The sequence below is a fragment of the Camelus dromedarius genome, chromosome 20 (genome assembly GCF_036321535.1).
Source record: "Camelus dromedarius isolate mCamDro1 chromosome 20, mCamDro1.pat, whole genome shotgun sequence".
NCBI classification, from domain to species: domain Eukaryota; kingdom Metazoa; phylum Chordata; class Mammalia; order Artiodactyla; family Camelidae; genus Camelus; species Camelus dromedarius.
Window position 1 is genome coordinate 16,224,905 of NC_087455.1, and position 22,546 is coordinate 16,247,450.

Below are 22,546 nucleotides of genomic sequence, written 5' to 3' on the forward strand. Positions count from 1 at the left end.
TTGATTTAGAGCTGACTGGCTGCACTGACAATCTGGTCTCTTGATTCCCTTAGGTAATATCCCTGTTCACGTTTGCTGTTGGTGTCAATATCTGCTTAGGATTCACAGCCAATCGAATTAAGAGGGCAGAAGGATGGGATGAAGGCCCTCCCACAGGTAAGTGCAGCAACTAATCCCATGTTCAGTCCTTTTAAATAATATATATTGGGGGATCAATATCAGCTCATGAAAAAATTCATCTTTAATCTGGCAGTGTAACTTAGTCCTAGATTTCTCTGGAATAAAACCAGCTCTGTGTATAATTCTGGGGAGAGAATGCGGTTTTAATGAGAGAACATTTTATGATCACTTCATGATAGACAACTGGCTATTTAGATTTATGTCCCCTGAAATTTATAAGTGCTAAAATAAAGTTAAAGCTCTTATGAATAGACAAGGCTGAAACAGAAGCGGTGAGAACAGGTGCTAGCTTCACATTAGAGATACATGAATTTGATTTATGGTCACGCGGCAGGGGATGTAGTATTTGACTCCAGAAAGTTCTGACCTGGAGAAAAAGAGGAATGGGAGTAAAGAAGGCAGGGAACTGTCTTTATGAAACTTCAGGACTATGAGATTAAGATTTACCTAAATCAGGAAAAATATAAAAGAGAGGAGATGCTTAGAAGGGCTTACAAAATTGACTTGCACTCACTGATTTTCCTTTGGGCCTGAGGAGAGGTGGGTTTTAATAGTGTGTCCTGACCTCACTAACAGGACTGAAATGAAAGAGTTCCCTTTTACAATACTCGGCACCATAAGCAGTGTGGGAATTCTTATAAAGGAGCTCCTTGTGCAGATGGAGGGGGCTTAACTGGCCTGGTCTTAAGTAATGAGTTGGTTAATTTCCTGGAAATTGGAGCTGCTGATGGTTTTATAAATAAAAATTACATATTAAGTAACGGGTACTCTAGGGGGCAATATTTTCTTGACTTTCCCTGACATCTCAGCATGTTTGTCTGCCTTCCTGTGTGTTTTGTATTTCTCTGCACTGTATTTCTTGACTTGACTCTTATAAAAGACTATCACCTGTCTCTGTTTAGCCAGCATGAGTTTTTATTTACCAAGTTATGATCCATACATGGATGGTATACTAAGCCTTCCTTCCATCAAGTAGGTTACTTTTGAGTCAGGTTGAAAGAATTACATTAGAAGTAGTTTAATGTTTCCAAGTAGGGGGGTGCTTGGGGTGAAAAGTGAGAAAATGGATCATAAACATTGCACCCTCTCCGGGGAGCCAAATGGACAAAATGAGTTGTCTTCTGTTGTGGAAGGGGAGGAGAGTAGGTCACTGGGCTGGAGAATCCCGTTTTTATTGGTAACAAATGCTCTCTTCAAAGACTTCATTCTCTTGTTCCAGACAAGTGTAACTCCATTCACACTGACTGTAACTGCACAGACTGGAAAGGGGATTGGACCCCTAGCTGGGTCAGGTGGGCAAGCTAGCAGTTTGAGAGCCCGCTGCTGGCTCTTCCCAGTGGACCCTAGAGGGAACTATTTTCCTGTTTCTTGTTAATCTATTACTTTGGCTAAAACCGATATTAAACGCTATTGCCCTGATGAATGTGTAAAATCAAGTCACCCATTATTTTCAAAGTTGACTTTTTTGGAAAATAGTCATGAAAGTCCCAGCCTGGCACCTTCGATCCACTTATGGGGACGTCACTGGAGCGGTCTGTTTCCTTGGTTGTACAGTGAGCAACAGGCCTAGATGATTTCTCATTTTCCTTCTGTATTAAAAAAAAAAAAGAGCCCATGATTCTGTCCATTTTGTCTCATTGCCTTTGAAGTGTGTGTTCTCTGCAGGAGAGCCTGAAGAATGTAGACCAGATTTACTAATCCTTGAATATATTTTGTATGTAATAAGTTGCTTCCATACATTATTAAAAACAACTATGAGAGCTAATGAATCAATGCTACTTCTGGAAAAATAATATAAGCTGAATCATAATCTATAAATCAAAGTGAACTTATATATACCACAAAATATTTGCTTCTTGATTTGTTTAATTAAATCATTGATTACTTTTGGCCTTTATGGCATCTTCTAAAAAAAATTTTATTAGTGAAAATTCTACCACTGGGAAGGCTGGTCTTAGGATGCAATGCCATTGAAGTCTGAGTTTAGAATTTTGGTATGCCTGAGCACTTTTTATTTTTAATTTTCTGTTGATGTAGCTTAGCTATTTTAGGCATTGTGGTTGATTTCTCCTGAATAAAGACCAAGATGTACTTTGGAAACTGGGTGAGAGCGCAGTGCAGAGAGTTTAAGCATTTTCATCTCTTTAAATGTTATATGTGGCTGAAATAACACATATGGTTGGCTATTCTGTCAGCAAAGCCTATGGATCCGAAAAAACTGGGCGGACAATTTACTAGGAGGAAAGGCTTCTAAGCCTATTTTCAACAATGCTTTCATGTGCCAAAGGAATCCTGGGAAGCTCAGTGCTTCAAGATTATTCCACCAAATAGAAGGAACACAAAGGATATTGATCTATGGCCAGCTTCAGACTGACCCAGAGCAAGACCTCTTATTCAAAAGCATTCAGTTTCTTGTTTAGTAAAAGTAGTGCCTCCGAGTTCTCAACAGTAGCAAAGAACATTCTGCACACATGTAGACCCTCACAGCTGTACTATGGACTGAGGTGTTAGTTTCAAGGCTGTGGCAATGCAAAGAAACTGTTATAATTAACTAGCACCCTTGTTAGCTGGATTTATTGTTAGGATCTAGTGATCTGTTGGCAGTCATGGTGGAATAGGACTTCTCCTAAATCACAAAGGATCTATCAAGCTATTAGAAGATATGAGATGAGCAGATCTAATTATAACTCTTGGGTAAATATAATGGGCAATCAGGAATATGAGATGGCTGGAATAAATTTTCAAAGAAAATGTAAATAATATGTGCAATTCAGTTTGACAGCCTTGTTCTATACATCTGATGTAGCCAGCTGGATTTACCTTTAAGGTTGTGAGAGAATTTATGTGTGTGCAAGTGTGTGTGCACTCATGTAACGTGCATGTGTGTGTTTGTGATGTGATGGTGGAGTCTATTTCACTGTAGTTTGGGATAGACACTCTTTCCCTCACCAGATGGAAATGGGATATCCTCTGGAGATAAGCAACTTAATACTTGAAAGACAAGGGGGAATTTGAAAGCTTTTGTGAATAACTGGCTAGAAGAGACTTGAAAGCTCAGTCTGATTCATTACCATTTTTAGTGGCTTTAAAGTTTAAAAGTATGTGAATATGAACATAACTCATGAGGAAATGTGAAGTGAAGAGTGTCTCTAACAACTTTGTGAGTAAAGCTTTTCCTTGTGAATCATAGAGAAGACAGACAATGGTGACGGGAGTGGCAAGGTTCATGTTCCTTCGATAACTTCGGGGACTTTATTTTATAATGAAAAGCCACTTGAATGATCGGGTGGTGGCATGTAGGAAACTGCAAAGCCGAAAGATATGGCAGCCATACTCTGCGAGGAAAACTGAGAGGACTGTCATGTCATGGGACTTTATGTTAACTCTAAGGTAGAAATTGGGGAGTTTAAGTCAATGAAATGAAATCATCTTAAACAGAATTTAAAGAGAGCGTGGATTTTTCAGGTCTTTGTTAAATGGCAATTTGGGGCAGTTATTTCTCATTTATCTTAAAGCTATACAGAGTCTTCTACCTTGTTTCATTCACCAGAAATCTCAGCCTTCAATAGAGTTCAATATAGATTATATCTTTCAAAATCATGTCTTAAAAAGCACATCTAAAATTCAGAGCTTATGCACATAATTTGAAAAATCCTTTGTTCATAAAAATGGTCGTGTAGTTACATTCAGATGATCTAAAATTTTAGCCAAACCTTTGCTAGCTTAAATCAGGCCTAGAGTTCTGATCTTCCGACCAGGAAAACGGGAATAATGTTGCCTCTTTATCTGAAAAGGTATTTGAAAACAAAATGCTGTATTAAGGCTGATGAGAATATAAGGTGTTAAATATATGATAATACATTTGATTTAGCTTTTTGTTTGAAGACCAGTGTCTAAATTTTTATCTTATCAAGTTGACCTTCGCTGCTATATAAAATGATGTTTCATTGTTTAATAGAAGATTGGTAAATCATTCAGACTTTCACTACTGACTACTATCATAAATGCTAATTGATTGGTTTATAAGTGGAATTAAAGCTTTAAATTGTATTCAAGTCATCTAGAAATCTGTTTCTTGCAGTTTATGAGGTCTTTCTACATGAAGACATTGTATTTATTTTTCTTTCTTTTTTTATTTTATTGAAGTAGAGTGAATTACAGTGTGTCAATCTCTGGTGTACGAAACCCTCCTACACTGCTGGTGGGAATGTAGTTTGGTGCAGCCATTATGGAAAACAGTATGGAGATTCCTCAAAAGACATTGTATTTATAAATACATTGAAAGTGCAGGTGTTTGAAAATTTCCCAGGTGGACCTATTTATTAAAAAAATTGTCTGTGAAATCTGGTTCAGAAGCTGTGAAGAGGAGGAGAGGACAGTGATGCCAAAGTCATGAGTATTTATAAAAAGTGATGTATTTAGGATGCAGGGATAACTGACATGCAGGCCTATACGTAAGTGCTTTTTATTAAGGGCTGAAGGCAACAGTATTGAGAAAAAAATGGCAACTTCAGTAGAAGAAAGTATGACCAGAAAGAATGAATCATATACTCCAGAAGGGACATCAGACAGTATTAAATTCTAGAGAGTTGGGCAGCATTTTGAATGTCTTCCACATTGTCTGCCTCCTTGCATTTTATACTTCAGACAGGGCGGGCAGACACAGGAGAACGAGATCTGTTTCAATGCTCTTGAAAAAGGTGGTGGCATAACCACAGTCTGTTTCATTTCCAGACTTTACTATCGCTTTCAGGAAATACTGGAGCTGAGAACCATGGAGAATGGGAGGAACAGAGAGGGTGTCCTATCGCAAACTCTGAATGCAGGACCAGACAAGACTTAGAAGAACTGTCCAGCTTTGGGCTGAGCTAAATGTTTTCAAATTTAAATACAGCCTCCCTCGCTGGCCATCATCCAAATCTGAAATTTTCCATCTTGCAGAGAGATTTAGAGGGAAATATGATTGGGGTCCATGATGAAGTAGTGTTTAGGTCACAGCTCTTGTCATGAGTTAGGTTTTTTCCAATAGTTGAATTAAATTATCAATCGTTTTTTCCCCACATATAAATGGCACTAGAATTCCACTGTACTACCTCTGTGTACATATTTTAGAAACAATGTTTTAATTAACTAAGTAACAATAATCTCAAATTCATAACTTCTGATGGTTTCTATCAGAATTATGAATTTGAATGAAATAATGTTTTACATTGGTTTTTTTAATCATGAAATTATGCTTCTGTGAAAAATAATGATTGTAATAGCATTGTTTTTATATATATCATACATGTACATATACATGAATTTTAAAATTCAAAGTACCTATTTTTAAAACACGAAATTCTGTCTGTGTAGACCTGTGTCATTTATTTTTTAAGATTCTGGAACTAACTTATTTCTTTGAGTTAAAATAACATCATTTAAATATATAATTGAAAAGGCAGCAATAGCATTTGAATCTCATAAAAGTTTTGGCAAATGCCTCATACGAAATTTCAAGCCCTCATCAAACTTAGAACAGATTTCTGACTTGATCCTTTTGAGGTTTTTTGTTTGTTTGTTTGTGTTTTTGTCTTTCTTGTTAGTCCTGAGATTTTTAGATCTGGGAAAGGAAGGCTTTACAGATTTTAGAATTCATACATAATGAGTCAGAGAATCTTTCCATATCTAAGGATTCAATCAAGTGCCATCAAAAGGGAAGTCCTAAAATCTGTCCTTAGCCTGGTGTGGGGACCTGGACACGGAATGAAAAAGCCAGCACATGGGGGATGAATTGCAGAACTACAAAAAGAATCAGGGTTAGAACTTGTTGTGAAAGCAGATGGCAGGGATGCAATAGGCCGTGGAAAGGCAAAGTGAACTTTCTTTACTCTCTCACTTTATCTTATGAAAAAAGGCACAGCAGTTCAGCTCTTGGAGGAAGAAGTACATGGCTCAGTTGTTCCTCTTCCTATGTCTTTTCCCGCCACTGTCAGCTGAATCCAAGTCAGCCAAGAATGAATTTTGGCGTATGTGTCTCTAATCCACACAGGCCCTGGAATTTACTCTTATTTGAAAGCTGTTGGTAACCCAGTCCTGAAAACAATACTTCTTATGAGATACATCTTTGCATTACAACTGTAAGTGCAACTCTTTCTTAACAAAGCTGCCTATAGTTGAAGAGTTGCCAAGGAAGATTATAATTGATAGGGACATGCAATTGAGTGAAATTCAGCTATTTTCAAAATCAAAGTAAGGGATGAACTTAGAGGGTAATTAATGTTGTAAGAAAATGGTAAAAATTGTGTTGATAGAATGGATGAAGAACAGTTTAAAATAGCTAAAAATTCATACAGATATTTTGAAAGTAAAGACAGAAAGAAGGAAGAAGATTACCAGAGGAAAGCAAAGGGCATGAATGGAGGAAAATTTCACAGGCCGGCTGGGGTGCCATAAAGAAGAGGAGACTGGACAAGCAAACAGCTGAGAACAATGTGCCTTTGGACCCCTTTGGCTTGTCTCAGCTATCAGCATAGCTGAGCGTATTTATGTCTGCAGTCACGGGCGTGAATGCTGCTCAGGATTTATTAGGTGGCTGTTGGAATGACTCGGTCTAAGCAGTACCCTTACAAGAGGAAGAATTCAATTATAAACATTTTTCTCATCTTTATTCTTTACTCTAGGACTTTCTCTATTTTTCCTTTTTTCCACTTGTTAACCCTTCTCCCCTCATGGTTTCTTATGGTCCAGCATGCACTGTTGATAGGTTGGCCACAGTCAATAGAAAAATGTGGTTTATGAACCAGAGGGAAAGGACTGCATTGGAAACCTGACATTATTTCTTAAACTGAACTGGTGTGGTTGGTATGTATTTCAACATCCCAGATTCAACCATGCAAAAGTGCTTCGCATCTCACGCTCTAGTGAATCTGTTTGCTTTAGTTGAACTGATCTAATGCCACACAGGCGAGGACTGGGGGACTCTGACTTTAAAGAGGACAAAAGACTAAGGGATGAACAGGATGTTCAGATAAATGGCTTTAGTGAACCTAGAAATGTCATTTAACATCTGTTCCCCCAACCCTGCTTCTGGTGTTTTCTTTATTTTACAAGTAATGGATACTAATTATTAAAAAAAAAAAAAAAAGAAAAATTTACAAAAGTAAATAAGGAAATAAAGTTACAAATAGCATGTTGTAAGTAACATTTGTTAGGATTTTATATATTATATGTTATATAATGTATACTTTATGTACATATATACATATGCATGTATACATATATACACACAGGAGAAGTAAGCAAGCAAAAAAACAAAAAGGCATTTGTTAAATGTCAGGAGTTTCAAACTAAAAAGTCCCCTTGCTTATCTCTTTCTCATTTTCCCTAAATGTAGTTCCGGTTAAAGAGTTTCTTACAGTGAAAAAAACAAAACAAAACAAAACAAAACATGGGCACCTTTCCTCAATGCCTGTGTCCCCCCACCTCTCTTGTCTCTAGCTCTGGCTTTGTATTTATCTCTATCCTTATTTCTTTCTTTATCACTATTTTTAACATAAACTATAATATACTATTTACTATGATAGCAGTTTTCTGTGCTTTGCTGTTTAAAAGTGTTTGTAAATTTTGTAGCTGTTTCCCTATTAGCTTATGCAGATCTGACTTGTTCTTTTCAAGGGCTGGGCAATATAGCATCAATGGATCTAGTGATGCTTTCTTGTATGTATATCTCGACAAACTTTTGCAAACACCCATGAGAGATAAACCCCTAGTAATGAAATTTCTGGGTGAAAAATTCAGATGCACTCTAAACTGGTGATAGATCCTTCTACATTGTGTTCTACTTGACAAAAATTTTCATTCCTAGCAACACATGTGAGATTGCTTTTACTGTCCCTTCATCAGAAATTAATTATTTTGTAAACTAAGATGTAAGCTAGGACCCAGCTTAATTTTTTTCTAGTCAGCCAGTTACCCCAGCAATCCTTTTTTTCACTTATTGATTAATCCTTCTTTCTTTCTCTGATTTAAAATGTTACTTTCAGTATAAAATAAATTGTCTTATATTTGGCCCCATTTCTCATCTTCATGCCCAACACTGATCTCTTTATTTTCTAGTATTAAACTGTTTTAATTATTTAACTTCAGAATATATTTTACTATCTAGTCTTCACCAAATTACTCTTTCTTTTCAGTTTTTTTCTGTTTTCATATGTTTATTTTTTGATAAACTTATAATATCCTCTCAAGTTTTAAGAATTCCTTTTTATATCTTCATTGTAATTGCAGTGAATCTTTAGGTTTATTTAGGAAGAACTGACATTTTTATAATATTGATGTTTTTACCTCCAAGATGGTATGTCTTACTATTCAATGAAATCTTTTAAAATATCTTTTTTGTGGAGTTTTAATGTATTCTTTGTGTAAGTCTACATGTCCTATTAAATTTACATCTAGATATTTTACCTTTTAGGTGCTATGATGAATGGAGCTTCCATTTAATCTTTGAGCTCATATTGCCTGTTTCTTAACAAATTTAAGGATTTCATCTCATTGAATTTTTTTTCCACATTCTTAGTTGATTCTTGAGATTTCTAGATATACAGTTATATCATATGAAGGTAATGGAGGATTATTTTTGAAAAGTCTGGATTGTAGAGTTTGTGTTTGTGTGACTCAGGTTATGAGTGTAGATTTTATGACTGGAAGAGATCTTAAAAGTCTTCTATTCCAAGCCCATCTGTTCAGACTGTTCTTAGAACATTTAGGCTCAATTTTCCTTACAAAAGCCATAGAGTTTTGGATAGGGGAATGAACTTCTGTTTCTAAGTGTGTACAACAAAGTTCTGTTCTCTGTTGGCATCATAGCACACATTAACCGTCACAGATTTGTAGTAATAATCATTGTCAACGGTAGTAAACCCAATAGCCAACATTTGTTACTTTCCATATGGCTGACACTCTGTTAAATGGTTTACATGGTTTACATGGTTTGTTTCTTTTAATTCTTATTAAACCTCAAATTACTTTTATTACTCCCTCTGTTCTATAGATGAGGAAACTGGCAAAGGAATCTGCTAAGGGTACGTAGCCAGCAGCAGGTGATGGAGCCAGGCTGCTCAGCCAGAGTGTGATTGTATCACCGCACTGTACTGCTTCCCAGGGCCACCTTCCCATGGTAACATAATCCACACTTCAGTCCCGTTGCCTTTGTCTCTTGTGTCTTGTAGTGTTATCAGACTCTCCTTGGACCAACACCTCCGGATCTTGCAAGGGCAGATGCTTTGAACTTCAAGAGGTTGGACCCCCTGATTGTCGGTGTGACAACCTGTGTAAGAGCTACAGCAGTTGCTGCCATGACTTTGATGAGCTCTGTTTGAAGACAGGTGCGTAACTTTTGAGTCCTCTCTAGCCTTCGTTAGACGGCTTCAAGACGCCCTGCTGTGGTGCACCCTGGTGCTGCCACCCTGCTTCGGCCAAACCAGACAGTGGGTTTTAGTTTTGTTCCTTGAATGATTATCAGTTGTATTATGGGCACACCCCACTTGACTCTTGTTTCCACACAAGGCCCACCCAAAGACGGTTCTTTGCAGTTGTAGTCATTATTTGCTGGTTTTGGAAGTATTTGTGGCCAGCATTTTTTTTTCTTTTTCATCCTCATTATTTCTGTCTCTTGCTGTCGATTTTCTCGTTCACTCCTAGGATACCTGGGCTGAAATTGTGCACATTCTTAAAGTGTTGGGGTTTTTTTATTATTTTTATTTTTGTTTTAATTTTAATTTTATTTTTCTGCTTGCCTGTCCAGTATCTAGCATTTGTTTTATTTTGTCTTATCATACAGTGACTATTGGTCTCCCCTGAGGTCATTCTCGTTCTCTGTGCAAGAAGAAAATGGTTATGGAATTCTGCTTGGGATCGCATGCTCAGGGCAGCCCTCAATCTTCCTCTGCAGTCTTCCTGACCTTTCTTTACATTTCTTCTTCACTGGAGCAGTCAGTAGAATACACAGGCCTCTGGATGAATGTGCTCAAGTTGAGAAGGAGCACCTTTGGAGGGTCCTGCCGTTCTTGCTGTGTTTCCAAGGCCCAACACTTTTCGATGGGACTTTGGAGACACCGGACCGGCTCTCCGCCACGCCTCTGGGCAGCGTCCCATTCTCAGTCTCTGGGAAACGTGATGAGCGACCCTGCTCTTAAGACCACTAAATGCAGAGATTCCACAGCTCTCATGACAGATTATTACCTGTTTTTTGACTCTTACGGTTAGATGATTCTTTCAAAAAATTTAACTCATTATCATTGATATTAATCTGATCTTTTTTTAATGATATTGTTAGAAACAGAAACATTATTCTCCTTTAGTAAAGAAATAGACCTTGATTTAGATGAAAACTGACATCAGCTCCCTTACTAGTTCTGAGTTGTTTGTTTTCCCCTCAGAATAAGTTTTATTAGTCTGTTTTGTTTTTTTTTTTTTGTATAATAGATTTTCCAAACTTTTGGCCATTTTGGGGGTTACTTTCCTTTGGAACTTCTCCCAGCTTCCTTAGTTGTGGGTCTGCACACTTAAATGCTGAGAAACTTGTAAACTGAATATATGGATGGAACAGATGTTCCAGCAGAGTTCTTTGGCTTTAAAACGTTGTTTCAAACCAGCAGTCTGTGTTTGCTTGGCACTGAGGGACTAACTAGCATTGTATGCTTTCTCTCTGCCTTGAGTATCTTGTCCCTGACACATCATCTCAGCCCCTCTGGATTCCTGATCTGAGAGCTCCTTGTGACATTTAATGGATCTCCTGACTCTAGCTTAGCTCTCTCTGAATGTAGCGCATGCCCTTCCTTGCAGGTTTAATAAATCTGGGCTAACATTTTAAAGTAGTTAATTTCCCTGTGTACAAAGATAACTTAGGCCAAATGTGGAAGAGTTAAATATTAAATAATAACAGAAGGTTGAAGGAGAAAACAAGAAATTTCTGATTCTACTATGCTAACACCTCTGTAGAGATAAACACAATCAATGTTTCAGTGTAAACTCCAAGACTGTGTGTGTGTTTAGAATGTATGTGTGCTTTTATTTATACGTGTGTATGTTTATGCCCATGTGAGGGTGTAGCTGTATTTATATTCCTTCGTATACATCATCCTTTTAAAAGCCTAAATAGTATTCATTGAACAGATGCAACCCACTTCGTTGAGTAATTGATCAGCATTTATGTTTCCCCAATTTTTGCTATTATGAACAATGTATCAATGAATATTGTTCATGCATATTCATATTTTTGTCTCTTCCTTAAGATAAATTCTGAGGGGTCAGATTTTTGGGGTCAAAGTATATATGCATTTTTAAAATTTAAATATATATTACAAAATTGTGCTTCTCAAAGTTCATAATTCTCTCAAAGGGTACAAGAGCCTTTCACCATTCCCTTTTCAGCATATTCTCATTTAAAAAGATTTTTTTTCTGATCTGATAGCTTTCTTATTATCTAATAAGATTAAATATTTTTATGTTTATCCCCATATTTGCTTTGAAAATTATACAGTGGACTGACTCATACTTTGCTTGTAGTCACTGAATTTTAAAATTTTATTCTTACACAAAGTTAATAATTCTACAATAAAACCAGCTTGTTAATAGTGAGGCTCTTCTGTAAGCAAAGGGATTTTCTTCTGGAAGCAGGGGAGGATAAAATTATATTAGTTGGTAGTTACCCTTGAATTGGGGAAAAAACATGCATAGCATCTGTCAGTCAAAGTAACCTTGGAAAATTGCTAACCATTGGGAATAGCAGATCCTGCATAAAAGAATTCCCAAGCGTTTAATCTGCTTGGGAAGAGAAAGCTGTGGAAAGAAATACAGGATAAAAAAAATCAGAGAATGAAATCAGGTTGTGAAGGTAATTCTAAAAAAATGGGAATTAAACTGTAGTTGGATTTTTTTTTTAGCATGGCAACTAACATCTCTTTACCCATTTATGCACATAGCAGCAGTATCTCTTGGTAGAATGTTACTGGGGAGCAGCATTGCTTTCTAAGACATTGCTTTCCACTTACATGACGTATTTTAAGAGATGAAGACACGAAGTGTCCTTTAGCTCAGAGAAGCCTTTCTTGACCATTCTGTGTCAAGTAGACCAACCCAGCCTTCATCACTTTCTGTCGGTGCCATCCTGTTATTTCCTTTACGGCACTTAGCACAAGCTGAAATGATCTGGTTGACTAGTTTACTTGCTTATGGTCTGTCTCTCCCAGTTTGGAATGTAAGCTCCATGAAGGCAGGACCTCGTCTTTCTTGTTCTTCACTACCTTTCCAGCACCCAGAACATGGAGAACATAGTTGACGTATTTATTGAATAAACTGAATTAACTATGAAGTTTCTCAATACAAAAACCCTGAGTTTAAAGAGCCATATTTTATTTTTATGATAACTCTCAATTAGATTAATAAGCGTTCATGGAACACTTGGCATTGCCAGGCAAAGGCTCAGGTACTGGAAATACAGTGGTGAAAGAAGAGATGTGATTTTTCTTGCCGCGGAACTCACAGGCTAGTGGATGAAAGTCATACAAAAAGTACAGCACTTCATTTAAAATGAAAATATTATTTTTCTGAATATATTTCCTTGGTAGAGTTGAGTTGTGAGCTGTCAGTTAAGTGCGCTTAGATAGAAACCCGTAGCCTAGCAACTGGCCTCCTTGGAAATAAGCACTCTAACCTCTGGTTGTAGGTAGGGCCACATTTTGGTCAAAACTTAGAGCTGTGAATGTTTTTCGTGTGCCTTTGTATGCCTCGTGTCTGTTTAGGGCTTCAACTTCCAGGTGCATCATCTAGCGGGCAGATTTCATTTTGTGGTTTTGTGGCACCATCACTTGTATTTAAATCAAGCTGATTAAAGTTAGTTGGAAAATAAAAGAGCCCAGCTACTGCAGCTATGCCCGTGACGTAGGTGTTGCAGGCCTTGTACACCATACATTTTATTGGTCTTTTAGGACCAATAGTTTGCAAATGGTTAAGGGTTCCATTTTTCCAAAGGAGCCCAATGGCATTTGGCTTTGTACTCTGATTTGAAAAATTAAAAATCCATCCTATTTGTAAGTCCTCCAAATATCATCTAGGCTGCAGGCCAGCTCTAATTTCACAAGCAGATTAAATGTTGTGGGGTTTTAGCTCTTTTGGTTGGCAGTTGTGGCCTCTTTCATTTGGTTTGCGTGAAGCCATGAACGTGTTCTCTTGTGCCGATTTCAGCTGGAGGCTGGGAGTGCACCAAGGACAGGTGCGGAGAAGTAAGAAATGAAGACAATGCTTGCCACTGCTCGGAAGACTGCTTGGCCAAGGGAGACTGCTGCACCAATTACCAAGTGGTTTGCAAAGGTACATCGGCTTGAACTTGAAAAGAATAAAAACTGGAGACATTCCAAAAGATCTTGGATATTGTGGGTAAAACACCTTGGATGTGGGCTTGGGAGGCAGGACTGGGTGGTTCTTTTCAATTTCACATGCTTCTGTCTGAGTTTTGCTTCTCTGCATTTCACTGATCTGAAATAACATGGAAATAACTCCCAGCTCCATAATTTGATAGAGCCATATAATGAAGAGATTTCTAAAAGAGTTCCTGTCTTGGTTTTAGGCCAGGTTTCCTAGAAGCAGAGCACAAGACAGAAGTTCTGTATGTGGAATTTATTGGGGGGAGTGCTCTGTGGGAGGACCACATAAGTGAGCAGGGGATGTGGGGTAGGAGTGAGATAAGCAAGGATGTGGCCTCAGGTGAAGTCAACTTGGCCTGCTCTACTGCGGGCTCTGGAAAGTAAATCCAAGTTCTTACCCTTGAGGCAAGGGACATGGCTTTTGTACCCACCGGGTATAAGCTGTAAGCCGAGGCACTAGCAGCAGCCTGGGGATGGGGGACCTAGCTGCTAAAGGGGATGGGGCACCAGTAACTCCCTTTATACCCTAAAGCCATGCATGCATGTGTGCTGACTTTGTGTGGTTGATTGTAGAATATGATGTTTTTATTCCAGTAGTAAATCCTAGTCAGTGGACTGCCGAACGTATAAAAGATGCAGTTTCTGTCTTCAAGGAGTTTAAGTTGCCATGACATCCACTTATAGAAATTAATGGAAAGATCCAAGAATCTTTGTGTAAAGTTTGCAAGTCATTTTTTAGTGGTTAAGTCCTCTTCCCAGCTGTGACATGAAACATTGAAGAAGAGTTTCTGTTAAAAGATTTTGGGGGAAAAGCAAATTTGTTCTGAAATATGTGTAATGTTTAGTTGGGGCAAGATGTACTACATTAATGCTGAGTTTTGGAAAATTTCTCTTCCCTACGTAACTGTTGATAAAAGAGAAAATTGAGAATTTATTTCCTTTTCCCTTTTATTTCCCTGGTAAATGTACCAATAAACCACAAAGGCAATCAGAGGAGAAAATAAAGTCCTAGGTGTCATTGGTCATTGAATCATGAAACGTTGGCTGGTTTAAAATTCTAGTTGCAGTACTTTTGTGGTGCTCATGTGTGCACCCTGGGTTAATACACGTGTGGTAAAACTTCCCCATTTTAAGGAGCTCGGTACTTACACAACAGTCAGTAGATTCTTGATGAGATTTCCGGTGCTCTTTACATGGGAGCAGTTTTTCAAAGTCTTGGTCACAAATGTGACTTACATTCAAGGCATATGATTTTTGTTTCTTTTAGGACAATGTAAAGCAAATGCTTTTTGATAATTTTCATTTTCTCCAAAGTAAACTTCATTTTTTAACCTGAGCTCTTTTCTGTTCGATATTCTTAATAGAAGTAACTCAAGAAAGACATAGGTTTATGCTCTCAGTTTTGGTGGAAGATAAAAGTAAAAGATAGCATTTTTTTTTTAAATTCCTAAACTCAAGGGCTATACACAGATCCATTGGCAAAAAGTCTCTCTAATGCAGTCTTCACCTATCATCCCTGAGTAGTCCAAATCTTCTTCCCCAACTAGAGGGAAGTTGTCATGTTTTCTATGGCTTTGAGATGTTTGGTGGCATAGGAAAAAATGTCCCATCTAATGACCAAACAGTTTATTTCTGGAGGAGAAACAAACATGGAATTTTGTTCACTGACGCCACTAGTGTTTTTATCTATGAACCATCTAGACTCAGAAGGCTCAAATAAACACCACTTGGGGTTATTAAATCTAGACTTTCTCATCATGTATGGGTGTAGTTTAGTAAGGCAAAGCAGACACGAGGCTTTATTTCAGAAGTGCTTTTTAGATGGTGTCCCATAAACAGCAAGTATCAAACAGGACACAGGTCTGGCAATTCTATTCTTCAAGGCTCTGGATGGCATTTATAATTAAATTCACTGATAAAAGTCTACCCATTTTTCCTTACAGGAGAGTCCCATTGGGTAGATGATGACTGTGAGGAAATAAAGGCTCCGGAATGCCCTGCAGGGTGAGTGCACTCTATGAGTATTATGAAGTGTTATGCTTTAGTTGATAAAATATCACAGCTTGTGGATGGATAAATGGTTACAAACAACATAAAACTAAAATCCTCGTATATAGGCAAACTTATGAGTACTTATGAGTAATTTACCAGTCAAAAGCTAGAATGGATCTCTTGAAGTAGGGAATGAAAATTTTTTTCCCTCCTATCACCTCTGCACGTATTGGAGACTGAATATTCTCTGTGTTTCACCTTAGCTGAAGATTTTACAAATTATATCTAAACAGTACTGAAGACAGAAAGAAACATTTCTGGCAGTGGTTTGTTTTTCCCTGAAGTGCTGCTTTTTTTTTTTTTTTTTTTTTTTTTTTTTTTTTTTTTTTTGGTGGTGGTGGGGTGGCTGAGGGGAGGACGACAGAACTAAAAATATTATCCAAGATGGTAACTCCAACCAGATGCTACGGAAACTTGACAACCCACTGAAGCGCTGCTCTGCTGGGGTACAGCCAGACTTGAGTGACATCCCACAGCTCAAGTGTGACCAGCATAAGGCACTTATTACGCCTTCCAGGAAACTGTTGAAAATTCATGGACCCTTAAAATGCCTGGCAGAAAATTAGTTTTCTACAAATGTGTTTTCATTAATGCATTTGATTGAGTATATTTTTGTTTTAGGCAGCACAGCCTGGGACACAAAATCCAAGTATTTAGATATTCTTATTTTTGTCTCCTTTTTAACATTAATGAGCTACTTGAACTTCTTTGGACTTTCAGAATGGGATGGCAATAGTTTCTGACTTTTAAAATGTGTTTGGTTCTTTCTGAGGAAAAAGCAATATGTGGTAGAAGCATTGAATGATAATAGTAATGATAATAATGAACTCATATAGTATTGTTCTAAGTGCTTTATATGTCACTCATTTAAAATATGCCTCATTTGGGGAGAGAATAGCTTAGTGGTAAAGTGCATGCCTGGCATGCACAAGGTCCTGGGTTCAATTCCCAGTACCTCTGTTTAAAAAATTAGACAAATAAATAAACCAGAAGTTACCCCCCACACACTAAAATGTGCTTCATTTATTATATGGCTTCAAATGAACTCAAGTCTATGCTTACTGAATTATCTTCAAACCGTTAGAAACAATTTTGCACATGGTTTAGTATTCTCAAGTCTGATTGACCAACTGTATCTTTAGAATGTAACAAAGGCCCTATTTCATCAGTCGTGCCCTAGTTAGAAGGATAATCTAGTTCTTTATTGATTAATTTTTAGAGAGCTTCAACAATTTAAATTATTTCTGAGATCAATTTATAATTAAACCTAAAATAATTTCTTTATAAGTGTTTCATTCTAGTGACAGGAGTGCTCCTATTTCACCCTCCTCCCTCGCTCCCTCCCTTCCTGTATGTGATAAATATTTATGGGAGCCCAGCTATGGGGCCTCAAAATAGAAAGATGAATAAGACGCAAACTGTGCTTTGAAACTAATGAAGGAGATAAACATGTTAATATAACATTATAATATAATGTAAAATATATGAATGATAAAACAGGTATCAATTCATATCTTAAAGGAATTTAGAAGTGTGAGCAACGAATATTATGAAAGAGGAAATCTTGAGCTGGGTTTTAAAGAATGAATAGGAGTTTTTCAGGTAGTAAGTGGGAGAATACATATTCTAGGCAAATAAAACAGCTTTTTACATTGTGGAAAAACCTTTTTGCAAGGCAAGAGGCAACAGTGCAGAAAGCACATTAGGGGAAATCTGGAGTCCAGTCCCTTCCCTGGTCATTTAACTCTGGACTTAAGTCACCACAAATGTTATGTGACTAGAAGTCCAGGCTGATACAGATATCCTCACTGGAAATTTCATCTTGGAAATTCTTGGTTCCAGTTATACAGAATGACTAGAAATAATGCAAACTCTGTGGCAACAGGTTTTCTAAAGCTTAATGTGTTACTGTTTAAGGTTTGTTCGTCCTCCATTAATCATCTTCTCTGTGGATGGTTTCCGTGCATCATATATGAAGAAAGGCAGCAAGGTCATGCCTAATATTGAAAAACTAAGTAAGTCATTTTCATACTGTGTTCTCATCTGTAATCCATGATCTGCACAGTAACCACTAAGCTGTCAGCTTTGAGATCTCTGGCTTTACTATCTGAAATTCCAAAGTGAAGGTAGCATGTTTCTTTGTCAGTTTATAGAATGGATTTCCATTATTTCCATACGTGAAGTGATTCTTATTTGTTCTCTTGCTCTAATATCTGAATTCTGTTTCCAGGGTCTTGTGGCACTCACTCCCCCTACATGAGGCCGGTGTACCCGACAAAAACTTTCCCTAATTTATACACTTTGGCCACTGTAAGTATTTTTTCAAGTGGTGTCAATTCAAAGAGCTGATTTCATCCTGAAATGACTTAAAGGGAAATTTTAAAACATGTTCCTTAGTGTTCAAAGAAAATCTTTCTGTTTTCCATCTTATCTGTATCAGTTGTTCATAGTAAATGCTTTTTACAACTTTGTGGGTGACTGGACTTCACTGCAGCTTTAAAATTGTTTTTTCAGGGGCAGTTCTGTCTGAACACATGCATTCAACCTGTCTCAGATACCACAAGATCTGGTCTTTATTTCCTGAATTTTCAAATAAAAATGTTGACTTTAGGGTTACTGTGTTTTAATTTTCACATACTCCCAATTCTACCTTGCTTTCTTCTTTAAAAAATAGGATTTGTTTATTGAATTAATTTTGGGGGATTTGGGATAGAAACACAACCTAGAGAAAAGGAATAGTGTATTTAGAAGTAGAAGCTTCTTTGGAAGCACATCAGTCAATTTCAATCTAAACGTTAATTTATTGTAATAAAAATTATTGTCATCTTGCTTAATTGCAACAGTTTAAAAAACCCAAATATTAAATTTCTTATAATCATGTTAAGTTTCTCAGATGGCTTATAATTAGTCCCTAGATAATATTCATGTTTGCACAGACAGACACATACAAAGGTTAAATATGTATATCTTATATAAATTTGGAAATTAAATATTTCTCTAAAACCTTCTATGATAAGAAACTTTATTACAGAACTATTATGTATGGATTATTTTTAACAATAAATTTGCTTTTCTACAAAGGGGCTGTATCCAGAATCACACGGAATTGTTGGCAATTCAATGTATGATCCTGTATTTGATGCCACTTTCCATCTTCGAGGGCGAGAGAAATTTAATCATAGGTGGTGGGGAGGTCAACCGGTAAGTTTTGTATTTTTGTGTGTGGCTGTGCACTGGAACATTTCATCACCAAATTTTTTACCTGCGAAAAAGATGTGTTTAATTTCCTCATACTTGGCAATGTTTCTGTCTTCTGATACTGTGTATATATGTGTGTACATAGTATATGTATACAATATATACATAATATATGTGTGTACATAATATATGTGTGTATGTATGTGCATATATCTATGTGCATCTGTATTATGTGTGTATATTTATATATGTGTGTATACATGTGCGTATACAATGTGTGTATATTCACATGTGTTTATGTGCCTATGTGTGTATATGCGTGTATGTGTATGTGAGGTTTTGAGTATAAAATTGTGAGATGACAAGTGTCTTCATTAGGGTAATAGTGGTGGAAATGGTGACAAAAGAGTGACTTTCAGAAACATTTTGAAGAAGGAATAGTCAGATCTTATAGATTTACTGAATTTGGGGGTACAGTGCAAAAGAAGTGAATGACATGACAGCTGCAAAATTTTGTCGCATCTGCCATATGAACTAGAGCAGCGACATTTGCTGAGGAAAGAAAGGCTCAGTGAAACTCACAAGGAATTTAGGAATTCTTTTGTTTAATCTTTTTGTAAAAAACATTTTAGAAGTTACATATAGTAAATGGAATCCTACCTTGATTCTGGACCAGCAAATTAATACTTTGAAAGAAGTCATCCTGTTTACTTCAGATCAAATAAATGGCTGGTCAGAAAGTAAAAAGGGATGTAGGTGGCTTTCTGCACAATATTTTTCCTGTGACTGTGGGTATGGTCAGGCATCTTGCTTTGGTCAGATGTGAGCAAAGCAGCAACCTAAAACCATGTCTGTAGAATGTGCCGAACTGAACGAAGTGCATGTGACCCTGGCTAGAAGGACCCAAAGCCCTGTAGGAACACATCCCAGTACACGCAGTTGATCAGAAATAGGTGGAGGAAGGGTGGCAAATGTTTCCATCGCATTTCAACTCTGATAGGGAGCTGTGGCTTCCTGGAGCACTAGTTAGGAAAGCAGGCTGGGAGATTTTTGTACAATCTGCCCTGGCAGGAAGAGTGGACAGTGTGTCTGCACACATCCACGTATCTACCTACCTGGAAATGTTTGCTGCAGTCTATGGGCAAAATGGAGAATATAAAGGAAGAAAAAAAATGGTATTCCTCTTTGAGAAAAGATCATCTATGGTAAAAAAAAAAATTCATACTGCATAACAAATTAGTATGCAAGGTTAAATATGGGCTTTTCATTAAAAAAGTAAACATTGGAAGACTTCTTGTATGTCTGAAGAAGTGTTTCTTTCTAGTAGAAGTTCTGATTCTGCTGTCTTTATTCAGGCTGGACTCCCAGAAATCTATGATGCCCTACGCTGTAAGCATAGCGAAATTTGTTTACAGGGTGGATTTCACAAACAAAGTTTATGATAGAGGAACATTTTAGGTGTAAATAAAATGATTGAAATTAGAGTTCTGTCAAGCTGTTGCTAGTTGGTCTTTTATATTAATTTTGTCATGGAAGCAAGCTTGCTTGAAGAGCCACAAAAGATATAGAGATAAATAGTAATTTTATCAAATTGGATCAACTTAAAGCAAGTGTTGACATTAGGCTCCCTCGGGGTTGGCATGACTCAGAAGATGAGTCCACATAGTCATTAACTTCTGCAGAAACAGAGCGGAGGGAATGCTGTTAACCTGCTCCATGAAGTGAAGTCTCTGTTTTCACTCTGTTTGCCTGTTTCCTCACTAACTCTCAAAGTTGACACATTTCACCAAGTTTAGTAATTTCCTAGTCCCAACCAAGATTTGCGGTAAAACTGATTTGTATTTCTGGCTATCTTCTTGAACAAGAGGCCACCAAAAGAATTCCAAAGAGCACAGTAGATTTAAGTTAAAAACACGTTTTATTGAAATTTGGCATGTAGGAGGGATGTATGAACAAAAACTGTAAGAAACTATAAATCCTGTAGAAAAGATGAGTCAATAAATATTCCTTAAGCATTTACACCATCCTCTCAGAGGCTTGTATAGTTCACAGAAAATCACCAGTGGAAAAAATAATTGGGGTGGAGAAAATATTCGTAAAAACCTTAGACAGGTTATTAAATTAAACTCAACTTATTTTTACTGGGTGATTAAACCATGAAAGACATTTGGCAAATAATATATGAGTCAGATCAAATGGTGAATAAGAGCCACTTTTATTCTAGTTTGAAATCTAATGTATGACATGAGGCATTGGTATAGTGTCCAACTGAAAATTTGAATCACATCATCAGACTTCCCAAAATAACTTCTATAATTTCATCTCATTTTAAAAAATCTGATATGACCACTGTAACAAAGTTAAGTCAGCTTTTAATTTGTTAACCGTCAGAATGCACTAGTAAAAGTTGTCATTCACTGTATGACCCTACATTTCTCCTGCATATTATAATGGAATTCTTTTTTACATTGTTGTTTTGAAACTGTATTTACCTTTTTTTCTTATTACAAAAGTATGTTGCATACTCTTACTGGACTGCGTACGTGTATTTGTTTCTCTGAACAAAATCTCTCTGCTTTAATCCTACAATTTCTAACACTAAGATATCTCAGTGGGGAAATGCCCTGTTCAGGTTAAAGCTGGACTCAGAGAAGTGGAGAATGAATGAGACTCCAAGGGGCTTGCTAAGTGTGTAGATTTGAGAGACAAGTCCAATTTGAGAGGCAAGTCCTCTGAAGTCATAGTCTCTGGAGGAAGGCAGACACATTTTTTTTTAATTAATTTTTTTATTGAGTGAAAGAGTCTCTAAATTCTATAGTGCTTTACTATTTTCAAAAGTTTCACACACATGATTTCACATAATCCCGTAATAACCCCTTTCCTCCCCTCTTATATTGCCCCTCCCCCACTCCCTCTCCTCCCTGGCAACCACTAGTTTGTTTTCTGAATCTGTGAGTCTGCTTCTTTTTTGTTTTATTCACTAGTTTGTTGTATTCTTGTTACTTCTCGAGTTGCTTGCCCTACGGTGGTTTTCAGCCAGGATGATGAGGTACTTAGGAGAGACTCTGCTCCCCTTTGCTACCAGACTCATTTCTCTTTCAAATTTCAGTTAAAGTATCCAGTCCCAAATAGCTTTCACTAAGCTCTATCAGTGCTGGCCAAGCTCAGGGACCCTCTTTTGCATTGTCGTATTATTTCTATCATAATCGTGACCATATCATTTCAAATTATTCACATATCTGCTTTAGTCTGTGGGCCCCATGAGGGTAGAGATTTGATATATTTATCTCCTTATATTCAGGACCTAACCTATAGCCTCACACGTTTAGGGGTCCCACTCACTATGTTTTGGATTGAACTGTTCTGTACCCCCATCTGCAGCATGTTTACCTGCACTTCTTCCTGCATTTCATCACTCACGTCCCTCTGGCCCTGACCACCTGGAAGCTCTGTGATTCTGCAGCCTCCCCCAACTCTCACATCTGTAGTTTGTTCTGACTCTTGAATCTCTTGATTGCTCTCCTCCCACTGATACTGAGGCCCCGCCCATTCCTCTGGCCTCCCAGAATTCTACTTATTCCATCTCTTTGCTTTAAAAAAATTTTTTTTATTGAAGTATAGTTGATTTACAATATTGTGTTAGTTTCAGATGTACATCAAAGTGATTCATTTGCACGTGTTATATATTCTTTTTTGGATTCTTTTCCATTATA

The 22,546-nt window shown here is 37.2% G+C and overlaps 1 protein-coding gene across 8 annotated transcripts in view; it reads left to right on the forward strand.

Moving 5' to 3' along the window:
* ENPP2 (ectonucleotide pyrophosphatase/phosphodiesterase 2) overlaps positions 1–22,546 on the forward strand; it is a 101,121-nt gene that overhangs the window by 28,991 nt on the left and 49,584 nt on the right. For all 8 annotated transcript variants that reach the window (XM_064476875.1, XM_064476873.1, XM_064476876.1 and 5 more), the window contains exons 2-8: positions 54–156; positions 9,390–9,545; positions 13,405–13,530; positions 15,527–15,587; positions 17,553–17,650; positions 17,866–17,945; positions 18,717–18,836. In XM_064476875.1, the coding sequence (XP_064332945.1) occupies positions 54–156; positions 9,390–9,545; positions 13,405–13,530; positions 15,527–15,587; positions 17,553–17,650; positions 17,866–17,945; positions 18,717–18,836 (744 nt within the window). The remainder of the gene's footprint in view (positions 1–53; positions 157–9,389; positions 9,546–13,404; positions 13,531–15,526; positions 15,588–17,552; positions 17,651–17,865; positions 17,946–18,716; positions 18,837–22,546) is intronic.